General features: G+C 45.6%; 5 protein-coding genes across 5 annotated transcripts; 2 read left to right on the top strand and 3 right to left on the bottom strand.

Annotated features, from left to right (window-relative positions):
- Positions 1-7: 7 nt before the first annotated feature.
- Positions 8-2,935, bottom strand: LOC128713906 (vacuolar protein sorting-associated protein 53 homolog). Its single transcript, XM_053808777.1, has 4 exons — positions 2,146-2,935; positions 1,519-2,029; positions 1,173-1,451; positions 8-1,112 (listed from the first exon to the last, which is right to left on the bottom strand). The coding sequence occupies exons 1-4, from the start codon at positions 2,933-2,935 to the stop codon at positions 8-10; spliced, it is 2,685 nt and encodes an 894-aa protein (XP_053664752.1).
- A 486-nt stretch (positions 2,936-3,421) lies between these two features.
- LOC128714663 (valine--tRNA ligase) lies at positions 3,422-6,606 on the top strand. Its single transcript, XM_053809539.1, has 4 exons — positions 3,422-3,515; positions 3,598-5,759; positions 5,828-6,478; positions 6,556-6,606. The coding sequence occupies exons 1-4, from the start codon at positions 3,422-3,424 to the stop codon at positions 6,604-6,606; spliced, it is 2,958 nt and encodes a 985-aa protein (XP_053665514.1).
- A 142-nt stretch (positions 6,607-6,748) lies between these two features.
- On the bottom strand, positions 6,749-7,887 carry LOC128713750 (coatomer subunit epsilon). The gene is made up of 4 exons (XM_053808617.1): positions 7,789-7,887; positions 7,432-7,706; positions 7,199-7,364; positions 6,749-7,123 (listed from the first exon to the last, which is right to left on the bottom strand). The coding sequence occupies exons 1-4, from the start codon at positions 7,885-7,887 to the stop codon at positions 6,749-6,751; spliced, it is 915 nt and encodes a 304-aa protein (XP_053664592.1).
- Positions 7,888-8,600: 713 nt separating this feature from the next.
- On the top strand, positions 8,601-11,534 carry LOC128714390 (armadillo repeat-containing protein 8-like). The gene is made up of 9 exons (XM_053809264.1): positions 8,601-8,624; positions 9,070-9,490; positions 9,552-10,237; positions 10,299-10,370; positions 10,441-10,668; positions 10,747-10,929; positions 11,038-11,181; positions 11,245-11,402; positions 11,489-11,534. Exons 1-9 carry the CDS (start codon positions 8,601-8,603, stop codon positions 11,532-11,534), a joined length of 1,962 nt encoding a protein of 653 aa, XP_053665239.1.
- A 1,517-nt stretch (positions 11,535-13,051) lies between these two features.
- Positions 13,052-14,813, bottom strand: LOC128713995 (islet cell autoantigen 1). The gene is made up of 4 exons (XM_053808870.1): positions 14,750-14,813; positions 14,135-14,652; positions 13,788-14,066; positions 13,052-13,705 (listed from the first exon to the last, which is right to left on the bottom strand). The coding sequence occupies exons 1-4, from the start codon at positions 14,811-14,813 to the stop codon at positions 13,052-13,054; spliced, it is 1,515 nt and encodes a 504-aa protein (XP_053664845.1).
- Between the last annotated feature and the right edge of the window lie 2,481 nt (positions 14,814-17,294).

Here is a 17,294-nt window from a genome sequence, read left to right as displayed (position 1 = left end):
CCCGGCACTAGTTGGGTAGCCGATTTTTGATTAAATTTTCTATCTTCTTAATTCTTCCCTTATCCATGAGGGAGTCTCCCAAGGCCATAATACTGGAACCGGCGCCACTAATAGCGGCTGCAGCAGCCGCTATTTGCTGCGATTGGGTTGAATTTCCACCCGATGTTGGTTCGCTTGGCTGTGAAACGTTTCCACTCTCGGCGTGGTGGGTCCCAGAAGAAGAGGAAGTGGTCGGTGTTTGTTGCTGCTGCAACTGAGGACAAGCCCGTTTATATGCTTCCACCAGTTGTTGTTGTTCAATCTTGCGAACATTCTTCATCTCGAGTATCTTGTGGAACTCGACCACGCTGCTTTCTGGCATCAGCTTTAAGTATTGCTCGATGAAGAGTGAAGCCGGATGTACGGGCTGCATTACGACTTTAATGATCATTTCCGCCTTTGCCATACCTTTTACCACTACCTTCGTGTAGCTGGCGGGTGGTTTTCGTTGAACCTGCGATCCGATCGAGGGCAGATCCATCAGCACCGTCTTCAGACTGTGCGTATCGAGCAGAAGCTGCTCACAGCCGAGAATGTTACCGCCTGACGTCGCACTATTGGCACCTTCCGCAAGATTGGAACTGGAAGCACTTGCAACCAGTGCCGCCGAACCCGAGGCGGACGACGACCCTGAAGAGGTCGGACGCAGCCGGTACAGTGTGTTGATGTACTTTGGAATGAATGAGTTTACGAACTTGTGGCAAAACTGTGTGTAATACTTGCGACTGTTGGCCAAATTGTCCCGAATCACGGGTACCGTTTGTTTGAGATTCGTTATGATCTGGTTAACGAAGCCGCTCTGATCGCCCACATTGCTGATGCTGTGCCAAGCGATCTTTGTCATTAGCAGCAACGATTGCTCGCAGGCTGCATCTAGATCATGCACTAACAGTTGGATGCAGTTGGAAATTATTCGATGATACACATCTTTCTCGTCCGAAAGGTCTACCTTGGAGATGTATTGTTTGTCGATTTTCTCCTTCAGCTTGTCTTCCAGCTGTTGCACCGTTTCGAGGCAATATTCGGCAGTAGCCAGAATGTAACAAATCTTACGCATATCTTCCGAAGAAAATCTAAAAACAAGTGTGCTGCTGGTTAAGTATTGTACAGATAGTTCGAAAGTAGTTACGTACCTTGGCGTTTCGCCTTCCTTCAAGAAATTATGAATCACCTGTCCAGCTGCGGTCGATAAGTTTTGGAAGTCTTTCGTTAGCAGCGACATGCTAGAACTGATCGACGAAGTGGTTGTGTTCGGGGGCTGCGGTTTCGGTATGCGAGCCTCCAGCACTTTGATTGCATACTCCCGAAGGTACCTCTTAAAAAGCAGCACCAAATCGTACATGGGCTTTTCGTTGCTTAGCTGCATACATTGCACCATGCACTTTTTATAAAATACGAACAAATCTGCACAACTGCAAATGAAACAAATGAATAAATGTTAATTATATTCTCATGTACGTGTGGCCACAGGGTACTTACTTCGGAATGATTCCGGGATTAATTTCCTTCGGTACGACCATCTGTTGATTCTGCAGGGCAAATTGTTCGATAAGTGCAGTCAATTCCCGATCGATACTATCCGTGTATATATCCAGATAAGGTTTAAAGCAGCTACCGATTAGATTGTTAAACGACCCGCGCTCCTGTCGCACTTCTTCGCTAGTAGCTTCTACGAGCGTTGTACCGTTGAATCGTTTGTCGAGCAACTGTTCAAAATTAGCGGTTTTTTGTATGGCAAATAACAACAGTTTCACGTCGATTTCCGTCTTCCGGCGGGCAATAATTTTAGACAGCTCTTCGCGCGTGTTCGTGCAAAACTGTACCGTGATGCGTTCCGACACTTCCCAATCGGTAGGGAAAACGGTTCCAAACTTTTCCTCAAAATCTAGCAAATGACGCTTTACCCAGGCGTACCGCTTATCAATCTTATCCAGCCAAGCTATGTCTTGATTTTCGTGGAATAGCTGCACGTACTCCTGGAGCTGAAGATCTGTGAACGGGATAGTGGAACAAATTGAATAAAGGGCATGACATTTTCGAACAACCCAAAACTTTGTTTTGTATGTTGATGAGAACCCAGGCCGTATACTTTAAGGCAAAACTTACTAATAAACCATTTGAGAATGTTCTTTTTAACAGGTTTATCCAAGACAGATGCAACCTGACACGCGTCCTTTAGCTGCGTTAGAGTCATGCGATTCGTATTACTGTGGCTCGTGGGCGAGAAGAAGTTCTTAAAATCATCCGTTATCTGCGTGGCCAGTTCGGACTGAATCTGCTGAACCTGTGCGGAAAGCGTTTGAATTTGCGATATCTCCGAGTATTGTTGGAAGTGTTGATTGACTTCGATAATGGCCTGCAACGGATTGAGCACCTCTCCATACTGTCTGCGTTCCGAGAGTCGCTTCAAGTTCTCAACCCCACCCACCAGCATGTGCAGATGGTTAAGGGTGGTGATGGCGTAGGTGAGATTGTTTTTGGCCGAATCGAGCTGCTTGATATCGCGCGTTATTTCCTTTACCATATCTTCGGTCTTTTCCGCACGGCTCTTGATGTCAGTAATGAGGGAAAACAGCTGCGTCAGGGACTGTTGCGCTTCCTTCAGTGCAACGCGCCCATTTTCGCCCGTGTTTACCTGACCGCGCACCACACTACGGATGTTATCGTCGATCAGGCTTATGTCGCATTCCATCTTGGATATCACCTCATCGATATTGGAGAGCGATTGTTCGTTCGGAAACAGCTGGTTGATGTAATCGGTCGGATTGAAATCTGGTTGGTCGAGTGGGTCGGAACTTTGCAACACCTGTTCAATGGCGCGCTGCACGTCTTCCGAAAGGACGATTTCGTTAATGTGATCCTTTTTCTGGCCATTTTCATCCTCGATTAAATTCATGTTGGAATGTTTTGTGTAATTTGCTGTTTTCGCAGCAAATTTTGTGCAACCCCCCGGAGCAGAAACTACACGTAATAACAACAAAGCTGTCCGCTGTCAAAACAGAATGCATTTCCTAGACCAAGGTAGCTAGACACTTGTTTCAGCATTAGTATCAAGGTTAGTACTGAACGGTATGCATCAAAATCGACTATTGTTCATGCTGTTGTTGATGATGGCATGATAGTGTACAATTGTTGATCGAATTGCCAATAAAATCCAATATTTTTTTAATGATAGTAAGCGAACGAAGATTGCTTCACTTGTTGGTAACAAACCAAAAAGTGCTGAATGTTCAAATGTTGTTACTCTTGACCATTCGGGCATGCATGCTGTAGTTGTCAAAAAGATAAACACACGGATGGTGTTTTGAAACGGGCCGGTCTTTTCCGCGCCGACACCTATAATTTTCCGTAGCTAATGAGATAACCTTTAGCGGGGCTAAACATGCTCCGGGTCTTCCGTCGGAATGTGCCTCTACGCTGGACGAGAGGCTTCACAGCAACAAGTTTTATCGTACGAGGATATGGATCTACACGTGGTAAGCAAGTGAAGAATTACTCTGCTCTAGTTTTGTAAAACAAATTTATGGTATTTCGTTGTTAATCATTCGCAATCATCAGATATTGCCTCGGCCTATCAACCATCGCAGGTGGAACGACACTCCAACTCCGGAACTGTGCCTCAGTTCCTGGCTGAGAATGGTCACAAATTAGAAATACCTTTTAATCTGCTTCTACCCCCACCAAATGTGACCGGAGATCTTCATCTGGGCCATGCACTTACATGCGCCGTACAAGATGCTTTGGTAAGGCAAGCACGACTGACAGGAAAACGTGCGACTTGGATTCCTGGCATGGATCACGCTGGTATTGCGACACAAGTGGTCGTGGAGAAGCGACTGTTCAATGAACGAAAGCTGACCCGACATAGTCTCGGAAGAGAAAAGTTCCTGCAGGAAGTAATGCGATGGAAAGTGGAAAAGGAAGAAAGTATCCGGATGGCACTGAAGAAACTCGGTTGTTCGATGGATTGGAGCAAAGAATATTTTACAATGGATCCACATCAGTCGGTAGCGGTGAAGGAAGCTTTTGTGCAGCTGTTTGACAAAGGCCTCATATACCGCGATCACTCATTAGTTAACTGGTCCTGTACGTTGGAGTCAGCCATTTCGGACGTGGAGGTAGAGAATGTAGAAATTGAAGGTCCCACAGAAGTGTCCGTACCGGGATACGATAGAAACATTACCTTCGGCCGAATGGTAGACATAGCGTACAAGGTGCAAGGATCGACTGAAGAGATCGTCGTTTCGACCACACGTCCGGAGACATTTCTCGGCGATGTTGCTGTTGCCGTGCACCCGGACGATGGACGGTATTCTCATCTGCGAAACAAAGTCACCTTCCTGTGGCATCCCGTACGGAAGGAGGAAATTCCGCTCATCTTCGACAGTGCGGTCGATCGTTCGTTTGGGACGGGTGCGGTCAAGATAACGCCCGCGCACGACCGGTTTGACTTTGAGATGGCGCGTCGCCATCATCTGGCAACGGTCGAGGTCATCGATGAACGCGGAATTGTGCAGCAACATTTCGGACCTTTCACAGGTTTGCCTCGTTACGAAGCTCGTGAAAGATTGATGGACTACCTGACGAAACTTTCGTTAGTGCGTAGTGTAAGGTCGCACACGATGATTTTACCACTATGCTCGCGATCCAAAGATGTTGTGGAGCTTCTACTACGACCACAGTGGTTCATAAGATGCCGAGAAATGGCACAACGCGCCATGGCAGCAGTACAGGATAACAATCTGGTGATAGTTCCCAAAACGTTCGAAAGAGAGTGGTTCCGTTGGTTAGAAAATTGCCACGATTGGTGTATATCCAGGCAGCTCTGGTGGGGCCACCGTATCCCGGCGTATATTATTCGCCACGAAACTACAAAGGAACTGTGGATAGCGGCTCGTTCTATAGAGGAAGCTCGGGAAAAATGTGCTGCGATGCTACCAAATATCCCGCAGGATGCAATATCCATCGAGCAGGATCACGATGTACTAGATACATGGTTTTCCTCGGCTTTGTTACCATTTTCGTCTACGGGATGGCCCGGAAAGCTTTCCACCGAGTTTTATCCCCTACAGCTGATGGAAACTGGACATGATATACTATTTTTTTGGGTTGCACGTATGGTAATGCTTGGTCAAGAACTAACAGGAAAGCTACCCTTCGGAAACATACTGTTACACGGGATAATTTGCGATGAGTTCGGTAGGAAAATGTCCAAAAGCTTGGGAAACGTGATAAAACCGGACCATGTGATATATGGCATTTCGCTGGATAAACTAGAAGCAGAAGCAGAAGCGTCATACCGGCAAGGCATTTTATCGAAGCACGAGCTATCCAAGTCAGTTGCTGGGCAGCGCAAAACGTTTCCCAAGGGTATACCGGAATGTGGCATAGATGCGTTACGTTTTACGCTGTGCTCTTCGAATGTAAAGAATCACTTTATACACTTTAACGTTCAGGAAGCGTACACAAACAAGCTGTTTTTTAACAAAATTTGGCAAGCAACACGATACACGTTCGGATGTACGGAACGTTTTGGTGTTTCTAACGGTTTGGATTTGCGAAAAGAAGCGAATCAGTTAACGTTGATGGATCGTTGGATATTAAGCCGGCTAGGAAATACGGTACAACAGTGTGGAGAAGCGTTTGAAGGATATAATTTTCATTTGGCAACGGCTGCGTTAAAAACGTTTTTCTACAGCAACTTTTGTGATGTATATTTGGTAGGTATACTGCTGTCACATGTCTTACCGTCTATTTGCAACTAAAGGAGCGATCATCTATTTTTCAGGAAGCGACCAAAATCAACACGAAACCTGATGGTTCTTCTATGGTTGCAACGTTACATTGTGCCGTGTTAAGGTACTGTCTCACAGTAGGTCTAGTTCAAATGGAACCTTTTACTCCATACCTGGCACAGGAGCTGTTGCAGCATTTATCTCCATCGAGCACGTTGCGGGACGATTGGGCTGGCGCCATCAGTTGGATAGATCCGATGCTCGAGGAAAGCATTGACGGTATGCTGCATATATGTCAACAGATTAGGCAATTGAAAAATGAACACAATCCACCGATCGTACGGAAGCATAATCCGATCGTGCACGTACACACTAAAGCACAGGACCTTGCCGGGTTGTTGCAAACTCAACAGGACACGGTGCAGCAGTTAACACACTGCAATGGGATCATTCTACATACAGACGAACGGGCATTCAGCAAAGCACAATTCGTTGTGAAATGTGCACCAAGCCATAACTGTATTGTTGGCATTGTGGCTGAATTGATGGATGCGACAGTGGGCCTAGGAAAAGCTGCTGGGGAAGGTAGCAAAAAGATGCTAGCAAAAGTAGATGCAGAAATAGAGAAGCTGCTGACAACTATCGGTAATGAAGGATACAAAAAATCGGCCAGCGAAATTGTACAAAAACGACACCAGGAAAAGGTAACCCATTCTAACCGTGGGTGGGTGAGATCGCTTGTTCGCATGACTCTAAGGGGCTTTTGTTTCTCCCGTTTTAGCTTATCCGGTTGCAGCAGCAAAGAGAAGAGATGTTAAAAATAACGTCCTAATGTTGCCATTTCTCGAAGGAGAAATCTAGTCAGAATGCTACGTTACTCAAAATAAAGTGGTCACAAACAACTACTAGTAGGCAGTACAGAGTGTTGGAATACATTTTAAATTTATACGTGTTACACATAAAGAATGTCTACTTTAAGCGACTATTTCATCGATCGGTTTGGTATTGGATGGACCAAATTGTAGCACCAGTCGATCAAACTCGGCCTGCCTTTTGTTGTATGCCGACACCAAGCTGCTGCCCTTATGGTCGTCCAGTATTTGGGCTAGGTAGCGACTGAACTGGCTGCTGTTTTTGTCCCGCTGCTGAGACAGTGCCAGCAGGTTGATCAGCGTGTCATAATTGTTGGGATCACGGTTTAAGCATTCGCGCAGTACCTGCTCCGCATCGTCATACTTTTGCTGTCCGATGTAGCACACGGCTTGACCGTTCAGCAGCAGCAGCGTGGGCGAAAACTTATCGCACAGATCTTGAAAGATGAAGAATGCATCCTGAAGCTTTTCTCCGCCCTGAAAAATTCAAAAAGGGATCGTGATGAGCATAACGGAGTGACCATAGTACCGTAGCGCTAGTGCTATACTAACAATTTGAATGTTAAGCCATGCTTGAGACAGCTGCGTCAGTGTGGCATCATCGTCCTTTTCCTGCATCGTTGTGGCAACCTGTTTCGCCAGATCTACTCGAGACATTTTCAGCAAGCAGTGCATATGCAGGGAAAGACATTCGAGGTTGAAATTTCCTACCAGTACCCTTCATTTGGCATGAAGAAACATAACAGTAAGAATCACATTTGACAAAAAGCATCTTGCACACTTACTTCATAGCCGTTTCGTACGTTTCCTCGTTGCAGTAAACGATAGCCCCAACGATGATCCACACGACGTGCAGCTCGTTGATATCTCCTTGGAACTTTTCGTCAAACATCGACACGATCGCTTCCTTTCGTCCACTGTTGGACATGTACTCGGCTAGATAGCGCAAGGCAAGGAGCGGCGTATCGTTCGTCGATTTGATTTCGTCCAACACCACTCGATACTTGTGTTGCGCTATATAGGATCGGTACAGGAAGATATCCTTCTCGAGCGATGGTTTCTGCAAATGGGTGCAAAAGGACGGTTGTTAATGGGGCAAGCTTTGCAATGGCTCCCAGACGGGCACGCATTTGTACACGTACCGATAATTTGTTACACTCATTTATGCACGTCTGGTAGTTGCCGATGTAGAAAGCATTTTCCACATCGATCAGTTCCGACACTTCGTTGTTTCGATTCATTTTCAGTGCGATACGCTGTAGAGCTCAGAAAATGCTAGGAATGTTGTTATTTGTGTTGAAGTTGGGTGATTTTGGAACAAAATTATCGTTGAAAATGACGTGGAATGATGATTTGTGTAGAAAAATTCCGGTCGGATCGTGTAGATTGTTGTGACAGTTGTTCGGATAATCCCAAGTCCCATTTAACAAAACTCCACAAAAGGCAACAGTGTTAAGAACACTTTAGATCTGTTTCAATTTAGATTATGTTTACCCCAATCGGTTTCAGACCCAACAGGAATCCCGATCGATTTGGGAATAAAATTGAGAAGCGGTTGTTCTCGACAGTGCATAGCAATAATTTAAAGTACAATAACAATATTCTTAAAAAGATATCTTCTAAATGTACGGAAGTTCTGTTTCGGAATTATTTTTTGAACGATGGAACCTTCGGCGATTGTCAATGTACAATCCAAGATGGTGACCTATTTCGCAGCGCTAAGCAAAACCGATCGAACCTCCCGTTGCTGAGTACTGTGTCGGCTGTCAAACGAGAAATGTGAAAAATCAAACTGCGTGTGTTTTGGATTTCTTTTCCCTTGCAAACCCGCAATAAAATAATTTGCAAAAGTAGCTGCAACCCTTTCGCTCTATCCGGCTTCTGTTCGCCGTAAGCTCCCGGGATCGGTTCACGGAACGGTTTTGCAGTTCACGATATAAGCCCAATCTACAGAATGGAACCGTTCACTTGCTTCATGGTAAGGCCCAAATTCCGCGGTTCCGGTGTGTTTGGTGCGTAATATGTGGTTCGGCCGCTTTGAAAATGGTTTGCGGTCGGGTGCATGTTGCGAATATTGCGTCCGAGTGAAGAAGTTACCAGTTTGTGGCTCATTTTTAATAATTACCAAGCCGGGCTGGGAGATTGAAATGTTTCATTGGTCTTGTTTGAAAGGTGTTGGTGTGCACTCGTTTGGGTAACGGCGGGGGTCGGGGAAATGACAAAAACATAGTGCACTGTGATGGATATTTTTTTTTATAACCTCAACCTCAGCGCAATAGGTCCCCCCTATAAACAAACGCAACCAATGTTGCTTTCTCTTTGGTATTGGTGCTATTTTGTGCGAGAGATTTGTCGAGAAACATCCATCCGGACCTGAAGCTAAAATGTCCTATTTACTTTCCATCAACCGTACCCACAAACAGGATGTGGAAAACTCCCGCTCCTACATTGACGAGCTATACTCGGAGGAAAACTGCAAGTGTCAGGAAGCGATCGTCTGCCTCAAGAATGCCGTCATCGGTTCGAACAAAAAGAAAGGATCGATCATATCGCAGGGAATTGTGCCGCGTTTAATTGCTTTACTGTGCAACGCCGGGAAGCCGCTGCAGCTGCGTATCGATGCCGGCATTGTGCTCGGTTCGCTTGCCAAGGGTACCGAATCGCAGGTCCACTCCCTGATGCGCTTCAACACGGTCGACGTGCTGATAACGATCATCTTCGATCCCAACACGAACGAACGGCTGATGGAAACATGTCTGGGGGCACTGCAAACGATCGTGCAGTACCCTTTTGCACCGCTGGATTTAATTCATTCGGATATCAACAACATCAAACGTTTGATTCGTAAGTATTTAAGCATTTGACTAGGCTAACGCCGTTTCTAATGTATGCTCTCTGTTCGTAGAAATTGCATCACCGAGAAGCAGCTTCGCGTGTCAGATGTATGTGGTAAACATTTTCGTTCCTCTCTGCCACTCCTCGCATCAACAGAAAAACCTATGCCAGGCGGATGTGATACCGTTTCTAGCGCGTCTCATGATCTGCGACAACACGACGCTGCAAGTACCTGCACTGAAATGTTTGGCAGCGATGTGCTTCACTAACAAGTCGGTGTCGAACATCGTTCACGCGACGTACCACGCTGATCGATCGATTCTGGACATTCTGACCGCATTGCTGTCCCGGACGCGTGACGTTCAGGTGCAGCTGTCTGCTAGCCGGTGTCTCACGTATTTACACCGTGCCGGTTCACTGCCGGCCGAGGACTATCGGATCGTTTACAAAACGTTACCCTGCCTGGCCCGGCTCTGTTCGGACGAGTTCGAGGAGGATACGCGTGCGACGGCCGCAGAAACGCTCGCCTATCTGGCCGAAATCGACTCCGAGCTGCAGCGGCTGGCCGCGATCAGCAATCACTTGATCGTGTCGCTAGCGAATCTGGTCAAATGCCCGTCGGTGTTGTCGAGACAGGGTGCTTTCCGCTGTTTTGCTTCTCTCGCGGCCAATGATGAAGAAATTAGAAAGCGCATTATAGAGATGGACGGTTTAATGGAGGAGGTGCTAAGTGGATTGAAGGATGGATGTCCGGAGGTGAGTATTTATGACATTGCGACAGATGCAACGTTGCTAACACACGTGGTATTTGTTACAGGTTCGACTATCGGCGGTACGATGTCTTCATTCACTTTCTCGTTCGGTGCAACTACTTAGAACCACTTTTCAGGTGTGACAAGCGAACTAAATAGGTTAGTTTTTTGGGCGCACAGATGCTAACAACACTTTCTCGTTAACAGGATCATTCGGTGTGGCGCCCGCTGATGGATTTGTTGTCCGGCGATCCGTCGCTTGAGTTGCAAACCGTTGTCACGTCGACGATATGCAATTTGCTGCTAGAATTCTCACCTGCCAAGGAACCAATGCTCGAATCCGGTGCTGTCGAGATGCTTTGTGAGCTTACCAAACATCCCGACCCAGCGCTTAGGCTAAACGGAAGTTGGGCATTGATGAATATGGCCTTTCAGGTAAGTGACGCGTTGAAAAAGCCTGTAACCGAATAGACATGCTGAAGAACGAGCACTCATATTGTTTACTGATTACAGGCCGAACAGCATGTGAAAACAAAAATAATCAACACACTAGGAACGGATAGGATATTTCAATTGCTGGGCGATCGGGATGAGCGTGTCATTATGAAAACGCTCGGTCTGTTGCGCAATTTGCTGAGCAATACTCTCCATATCGAAACGATCATGTCGGAACATTCGAGTGAAGTTTTGAGGGCGGTAAGTAAAGGGGAGCTACACGCTCTTGGGGTCTAACGATAACGAGACCTTCATTTTCATTTATTTTTTTTTTCTTTTCTTTTAAATAAATAAAATCTCACCAACCAGGTGAGTCTCGTGCTAGACGACCCACACCCACCGGAGGTAAAGGAGCAAGCTATAATAATCATAGGTAACATAACGGCGGGAGCACAGGATGAAGATTATGTGCTGCAGGATGAAAAAATTGTCAAAAAGATCAGGGATTTTTTGGTAAGTCAATGCTACGGTTAGCATTCCACAGTGCACAGTTCACTAACACAGTTTCACGCGTAGGTTGCCAACGACAATAAACTACAGATGGGTGCCGTGTTTGTCGTGCGAAACCTGTTAGATAAGAGCGGCCGGCAGCATATACTGCGACAATGGGGTTTTCTCGAAAATCTCGAACAGCTACTACACATGACACCGCAACACTCGCAGTTCTATGAGGAGTAAGTATGGCACGTTGAGCAAGAGATTTGGAATAACGGGAACGGGAAGACTAATTATGGTTTTGCTTTTCTCTACGTTTCCACAGCATTCGGGATGAAATTTTAAGGTTTGACTACTCAGAAGACCATTGAAAGCTAATTGTTGTTATCGTTTTGTTACTATTATGTTCTCCTTCCTTTTCGTCCATCCTTCTGATTTCTTTGTGCGCGTAACGGTCATGTCCATGATGGGTTGTGTTTCCATGGCCAGATTTCCTCCAGTAATGCCCTTCGCGCTTTGTACCATGAAGTCGCCTAGCGATTATGGTTCAATATGAAAGGTTCTTGTATTTTTTTTTTCCTTTATGAAACAAATTTGTTTGATGCTTTAAACTGCTCACGATGTTATGGATTCGATGTATGTTAAAATTTGGTCTACATCTGCTAAAAAACCAACCACCACTAGTTTGCTAGTACATTTGTAGATGGTAAGGAAACACACACTCACACAGAAAAAGGCACACCTTATTTACCAGAAAAAGATATTTCAATGCTAAGCAAACAGTTCGAAGACAAATCAAACAGGTAGTGACGGACTTTCAAAAGTAAAATGTTCTATGCCACAGAAGTTTGTATATATCCGCGAGATTCACCATGCTCTGTTCATTTATGGGGTACCACACTTTATGCAATGTAAATGGAAGGGTAGGTCCTGTATTTCAAACGGTCCTGTTACTATCCGTGGAAATGACGTTTCTGTTTCCAACCCACTATGCTGCTAGAGCAGTAGAATGTGGTGTCGCCGAGCGCTTGTTAAGTTTACTCTAATTTTATTAATTTATTTAGGAAACGGTTTTCAAAAATTAACAAAACATACTATAACCAGAATCAGTGAATTGGATCGGCATGTTCTACTACAAATGGCACGAAGAGATTAGTTTGGTGTGAGCGATATAGAATTTCTGTAGCAAAAATCAGATCAATTCATTAGGGGCAATTTTCAACTTTCTTTTCCGGTCCGTCAGAAGCGTCTAAAACGGATCGAGAGCAGAGCAGCATAGGTACGGTACAGTTCATCGTGTATCAATCGAGAATGTTTCATATTTTACTTTTCCCACAAAACTGAGCCACCCAGTGTAGAGCGCATATGGAAGCAACAGTCTCTCTCTCCCCCTCCCTTTGTGCTGGTGGTGTGGAATGAATGTGATCGTTGTTTTGTTTTGTTGTTTGTAGAAGCAGAGGGAAACACATGCCTTTTTTGATACAAACATCACAATTGTTGGTAGCAAAAGGGAGCCATGTGGGAGCTGAGAGAAGGAAGAAGAGGAGATACGCAAAAACAAATTAAAAAAAAAACTGGATAGAAGAGAAGAGACTCACAATAAAACGGATAAAAAAACATACAACAGAGCAAGAATGTGACGAAAATACCGCATCGAGAAAGTTTCGCCAGATTGTTTCGTAAGTAGACACTTTGTTTTATTCTTCCTCGGATAAAGGTACAGTGATAATTAAATGGTACGATACAACGAACAACGGATGAAGGTACTCCTCCGAAAGATATACCGACAACAGTAAGCAAACACGTAAAAAACAACAAAAAAACCAGACACAGAAAGGAAGAAATTGAAGGAATAGAAAAGAACAATGAAATGAAACAGTGCGATCACTCAAGCGGCCATACTATTGTTGGGTGCATCCGTTTTCGACGGTATTGCGTCCGGATTGGAGAGTGGATCTAGTTCGGCAAATAGTTGATACCATCCGCTAAGATCTTTACCCGTTGATTTGCTACTGCTGCTGTTGCTATTGTTCAACTTGCCATGTTTCATTGCAGCTAAACCGGTATCGGCATTGTTTCCTGTGGTTCCAGTGGAGTGTCCCTGCTTGGAAAACGATTGTAACAAGGTGCTAAAGATGTCGGTCGCTTTTTCGGACGATTTACCACCGTTCGTGCCGATCCGTTCCAGGTCGTGCTGTTGAAGCTCTTGCTGCATCGGTTCAACACACCCGGACAGGCTGGCGGCAAAATCAAACCCACCCTCGTCGGTAAGGGTGCAGTTCGTCAGCAGCGTCGAAGGCAAAAATGGTGCCGGAGCCGACATGAAGTCGGAAAACTCATCATTCAAGCTAAGACCGAGCAGATCCGCCCCGGCGTCATTCTGCATTTGGTTCGATTTCGTCGTCGGTCCATCCTTCGCACTAAGTTCCGGAACACCCGAAAGAAGCGCATCGATTTCTAATGCGACGTCCTTTAGGACGTTTTGTTTGGTGATATTCTGCTGCTCTGCCACCTTTGTCCCCACGTCATCCATGTAATCGTCCTGTTTACGAGAGTGGGGAAAGAAAATACCAGTAGTTTGTGGATGTGTCGTGTTATAAACCGTGCACCGTGTGTTGCACTACCTTGAAGAATAGCATCTGATCGTCATCGGCTGGTACTTCGTCGGGTTGGGTTTCAACAAGCTGTTGCTCCCCGGATGCGCCATCCTTCTCTTCCTCGTTGGGGTTTGCTTGCGTCAATTCCTTCAATATGGAGAAACTATAGTGTGGATCTTTAGCTAAGTTCTTGAGCGTGTTCCTGTAGGTTTCGTCCGTCTTTTTCGCAAACTGCAGGATGGCATTCTGATAACCTACGAGTGCATGCGAAAACATATTGCACCTTGCCGCTGCCAGAAGATCAATCTACATCCGATGGGACGAAAAAAGAAGAGTTAAATAATCAGCCTTACACGGTAAATGGAACAGTTTACCTTCTCCAAACAGTCCAGCGTGTACTTGTCGAACTTGGTTTTGGCTGACTTGACGTGCCGTTGGGCTTTGCGAAACTTTTCCAACCCTCGGCCAGTGTCGGGATCCAGCTGAATGCTGACGGACTTCATCCAGCTCAGTGCCGCCCGGTACTCGGTGCGTTCCTTTTCCATCAGCTGTATCGTATGGTGTGTGTCGGCAATGGCCCGTCCCTTGAACGTGTGTACGTCGTGGTGTAGGCGCAGCAGTGGGACTCGAATGGCAATACGTTGCTGGCCACAGTATGAAATCGCTTTTCCGGTGGTGGACATCATCTTGCCGGTGGTGGGACTTTCCTTGCTAACTTCGCGCAAAAATTTCCCCAATGAGTTCTCCTCCTGCGCCAGTATGCATACACGTTCCTGATACTGATCGATTATGCGGTACAGTTTGCTGCAACTTTCTGCCACCGAACGGAAAAGTTCTATCTTCGAATCCAGCTCCCCATCGGATGCCACAATGTTTTCATCTTCCTTGCTGCCTACAAAGAGGAAACAAACACATGCATTAGCATACGACCGGTTGTGTCGGAATCGAATGATTTCTTGGACACATCGTATATGCAGTCATTGCCGCACCTAATTTCCTTTGTACCGCTTTCTTTGTCACCCAAAATTGGTGCTGAAATTCGGACTTTAGCATTATGCGCGTCTTTGATTTTCGTTTCAAACACTCTACCGAATGAATCACACCGTTCTCGTGCCTGCTGTAAAAGCTGTTTGCAAACGTTCTGCTCAGGTATGACAGTGTAGTGTTATTTTCATTGCTCCATCCCGTTCAGAAATATCGATTTTTCACAGCGCCACAATGCAATAAGTGACAGTTTTGCAACAAAAGGGATTCCCCCTTTTTCCCGAAGGGAAAATACGTTGTTTGATAAGGAGAGGTTGCGTATGCGCAAAATGCACCGAAAGCGTATCCGTTCGGGTTTGAAACCCATCCAACGTTTATCGTTGACAACACGTGGCGTAAACAAATGTCCCTTTTTTCCTGCCGGCAGTAGGGTTTTGCAGGTATTACCCAATATTTTGGCTCTTTTATTTATTGGACCATTTAGAAACGTGCATGCAGGTTCCCATGTTGCATAGTTCTCTTTGTATTTGCGTTGTTTTGTAATAATGTTTGTGTTATTTAAATTTTATCCAACCGTTTAGGCCGTGGTCTATAAACATGGGCAAAAGCCTTTGTGCATATTGCATCTATCGTATCTATTTATTAATAAAAAAGTGATCTACAAGGTGTATACTTTTAATTGCCAAATACTCGACGTAACCGGAACGATAATATTGAAACATTTTTTGGTTCCGCATAGAACCAAGCTGCTTCAACCAGTATAGTTGCAAACTATGTAGGCAAATAATAAAAAATGGTTGCTACACATACAAAAAAAATGAAACAGAATCGCCTTTAACACGCAGATTATTTTTTTAAACATTTAATCTAATACCACGTTAGTGCAGTGCTTCTGTGGCGTTAATGCAGCACTAAATCAGCGTTATTAGTGTCCCTACCTCAGCGCTATTACATCGTAAATGCAGCCCCTCTGCAGTCCTAATGCAGTACCAATCCAGCTCCTGTGTCGTTAATGCAGTGCTTATGAAGCATTAACGCAACACCAATCCAGTGCACTTGTCATATCGGCTCTTCAGCCGATATCGAAATCTTTCACCACGGCAAGAATCAGCGCTTTAAACGTCTCTGTCAAATGAACTGACGTCAGTTGGAACAACACAAACCGCACGCGCCGTTTTGCCGCTTGGGTGCTGTGCGCTGCAGAGTGTGACAGCTGCAGATTCGCTTCCCTGAGTTTAGTTGTGTTTGGGAGCGCAGAATGCAGTTCATTCATTCATTATTTCCTTCGTAAATGTACATTTTTAACTATCTTTCGCTTTCCTTTCAACACTACGCTGTTCTCTTTGCTGAACTTTATCGGTTGTAGGCTGTAATAAAGAAGAGAATAAAAAAAGGAACGCTGCTACCTTCGGAAGAATGATTCTTGGATAATTCTACCCACGCCAGGACCCGTGAGCTGTAAGTTATCAAGCAGAACAGAGCGAAGAGAAAACAGTGCAAACACAGGACGCGGCCGTTCGCAGGACTTGCTGGTGATGCTGCTGTTGGGTGCGATAAGGGTTGTCATCGTATCGCGCTGTGCGCTCGAATGCACATTTTGCGCTCAGCTTCTTGCGGATGTAGAAATCGAAACGAAGCTGAAAACGCTGCAGTGATTGGTGTGCATTTTCCAGTTTAAGCAGTGATCATTGTTCATTTCACCCCGGTTGAAGAGCAGCGTGAGGTGTTTTTCGCAGCGCCTATGTAGCTTGTGTCGGTGGGTGTGTGCGGGTGCGAATGGAAATCTCGGCTCGACCTAGTCCAGATCGTAGTGCAAGTGCAAGCCAATTTTCCTCCAAGTGAAACCATCCGAAAGATGAAGCGGTCTCGCGTCGGCGGAGCGACCTTTTGGAGGAGGTAAAAATAAAGCAGTGGTTTTAAAGTGCATGCATAGTGTGTGTGTGTGTGTGTGTGTGTGTGTGTGTGTGATCGAGGGATGGAAAGTTGGAAAAGTTCGCAATTATGTTGCAATCATGCCGCTCAAGTGAACCAAACAGAGGAACGTGATAAGCTGTTCCGCGAATCCCTGCAAATGAGGTGAAAGCGAGACGATATCGCACTCTCTCTATCGTCCTTCCAGACATCGTGCTGGGTTTGAGCGAAACGTGTTAAACAGTACCGTGCTTTAGTCGAGTTTTTGGTCATGCTAGGATCAAATCCTTGAAGAGTGTTTTGCATGAGTATGAAATGTGCGGCAAATAGCTTCCGGCGGCCGGAACGAGCAAAGTCTAGGTGTTAATGAGAAATCGTTCCACGGCACAGTGTTCGGTGTGTTGGTGTTGGCAACAGCAAACGAATCTCCAAAAGCCGTGAGCATAGAAGCGTAAATAATTCAAGCCAGACGATCGGAATGCAAGGACACCGAGCGCTTGCGTTTTCCAATCGACAGCAGAAGCAGTGTGGCGAAGTAGGCGGCGAACATATCTCGCTTAAAACCGCGTCCCCGGGAAAGCAGAAGGCAAGCCTATAGAGCACCAATAGCAACAGCGCGCATCGTCGATTGCTACGGAA

The sequence above is a fragment of the Anopheles marshallii genome, chromosome 3, assembly GCF_943734725.1.
Source record: "Anopheles marshallii chromosome 3, idAnoMarsDA_429_01, whole genome shotgun sequence".
Taxonomy (NCBI): domain Eukaryota; kingdom Metazoa; phylum Arthropoda; class Insecta; order Diptera; family Culicidae; genus Anopheles; species Anopheles marshallii.
This window is presented reverse-complemented; position numbering and strand designations above follow the sequence as displayed.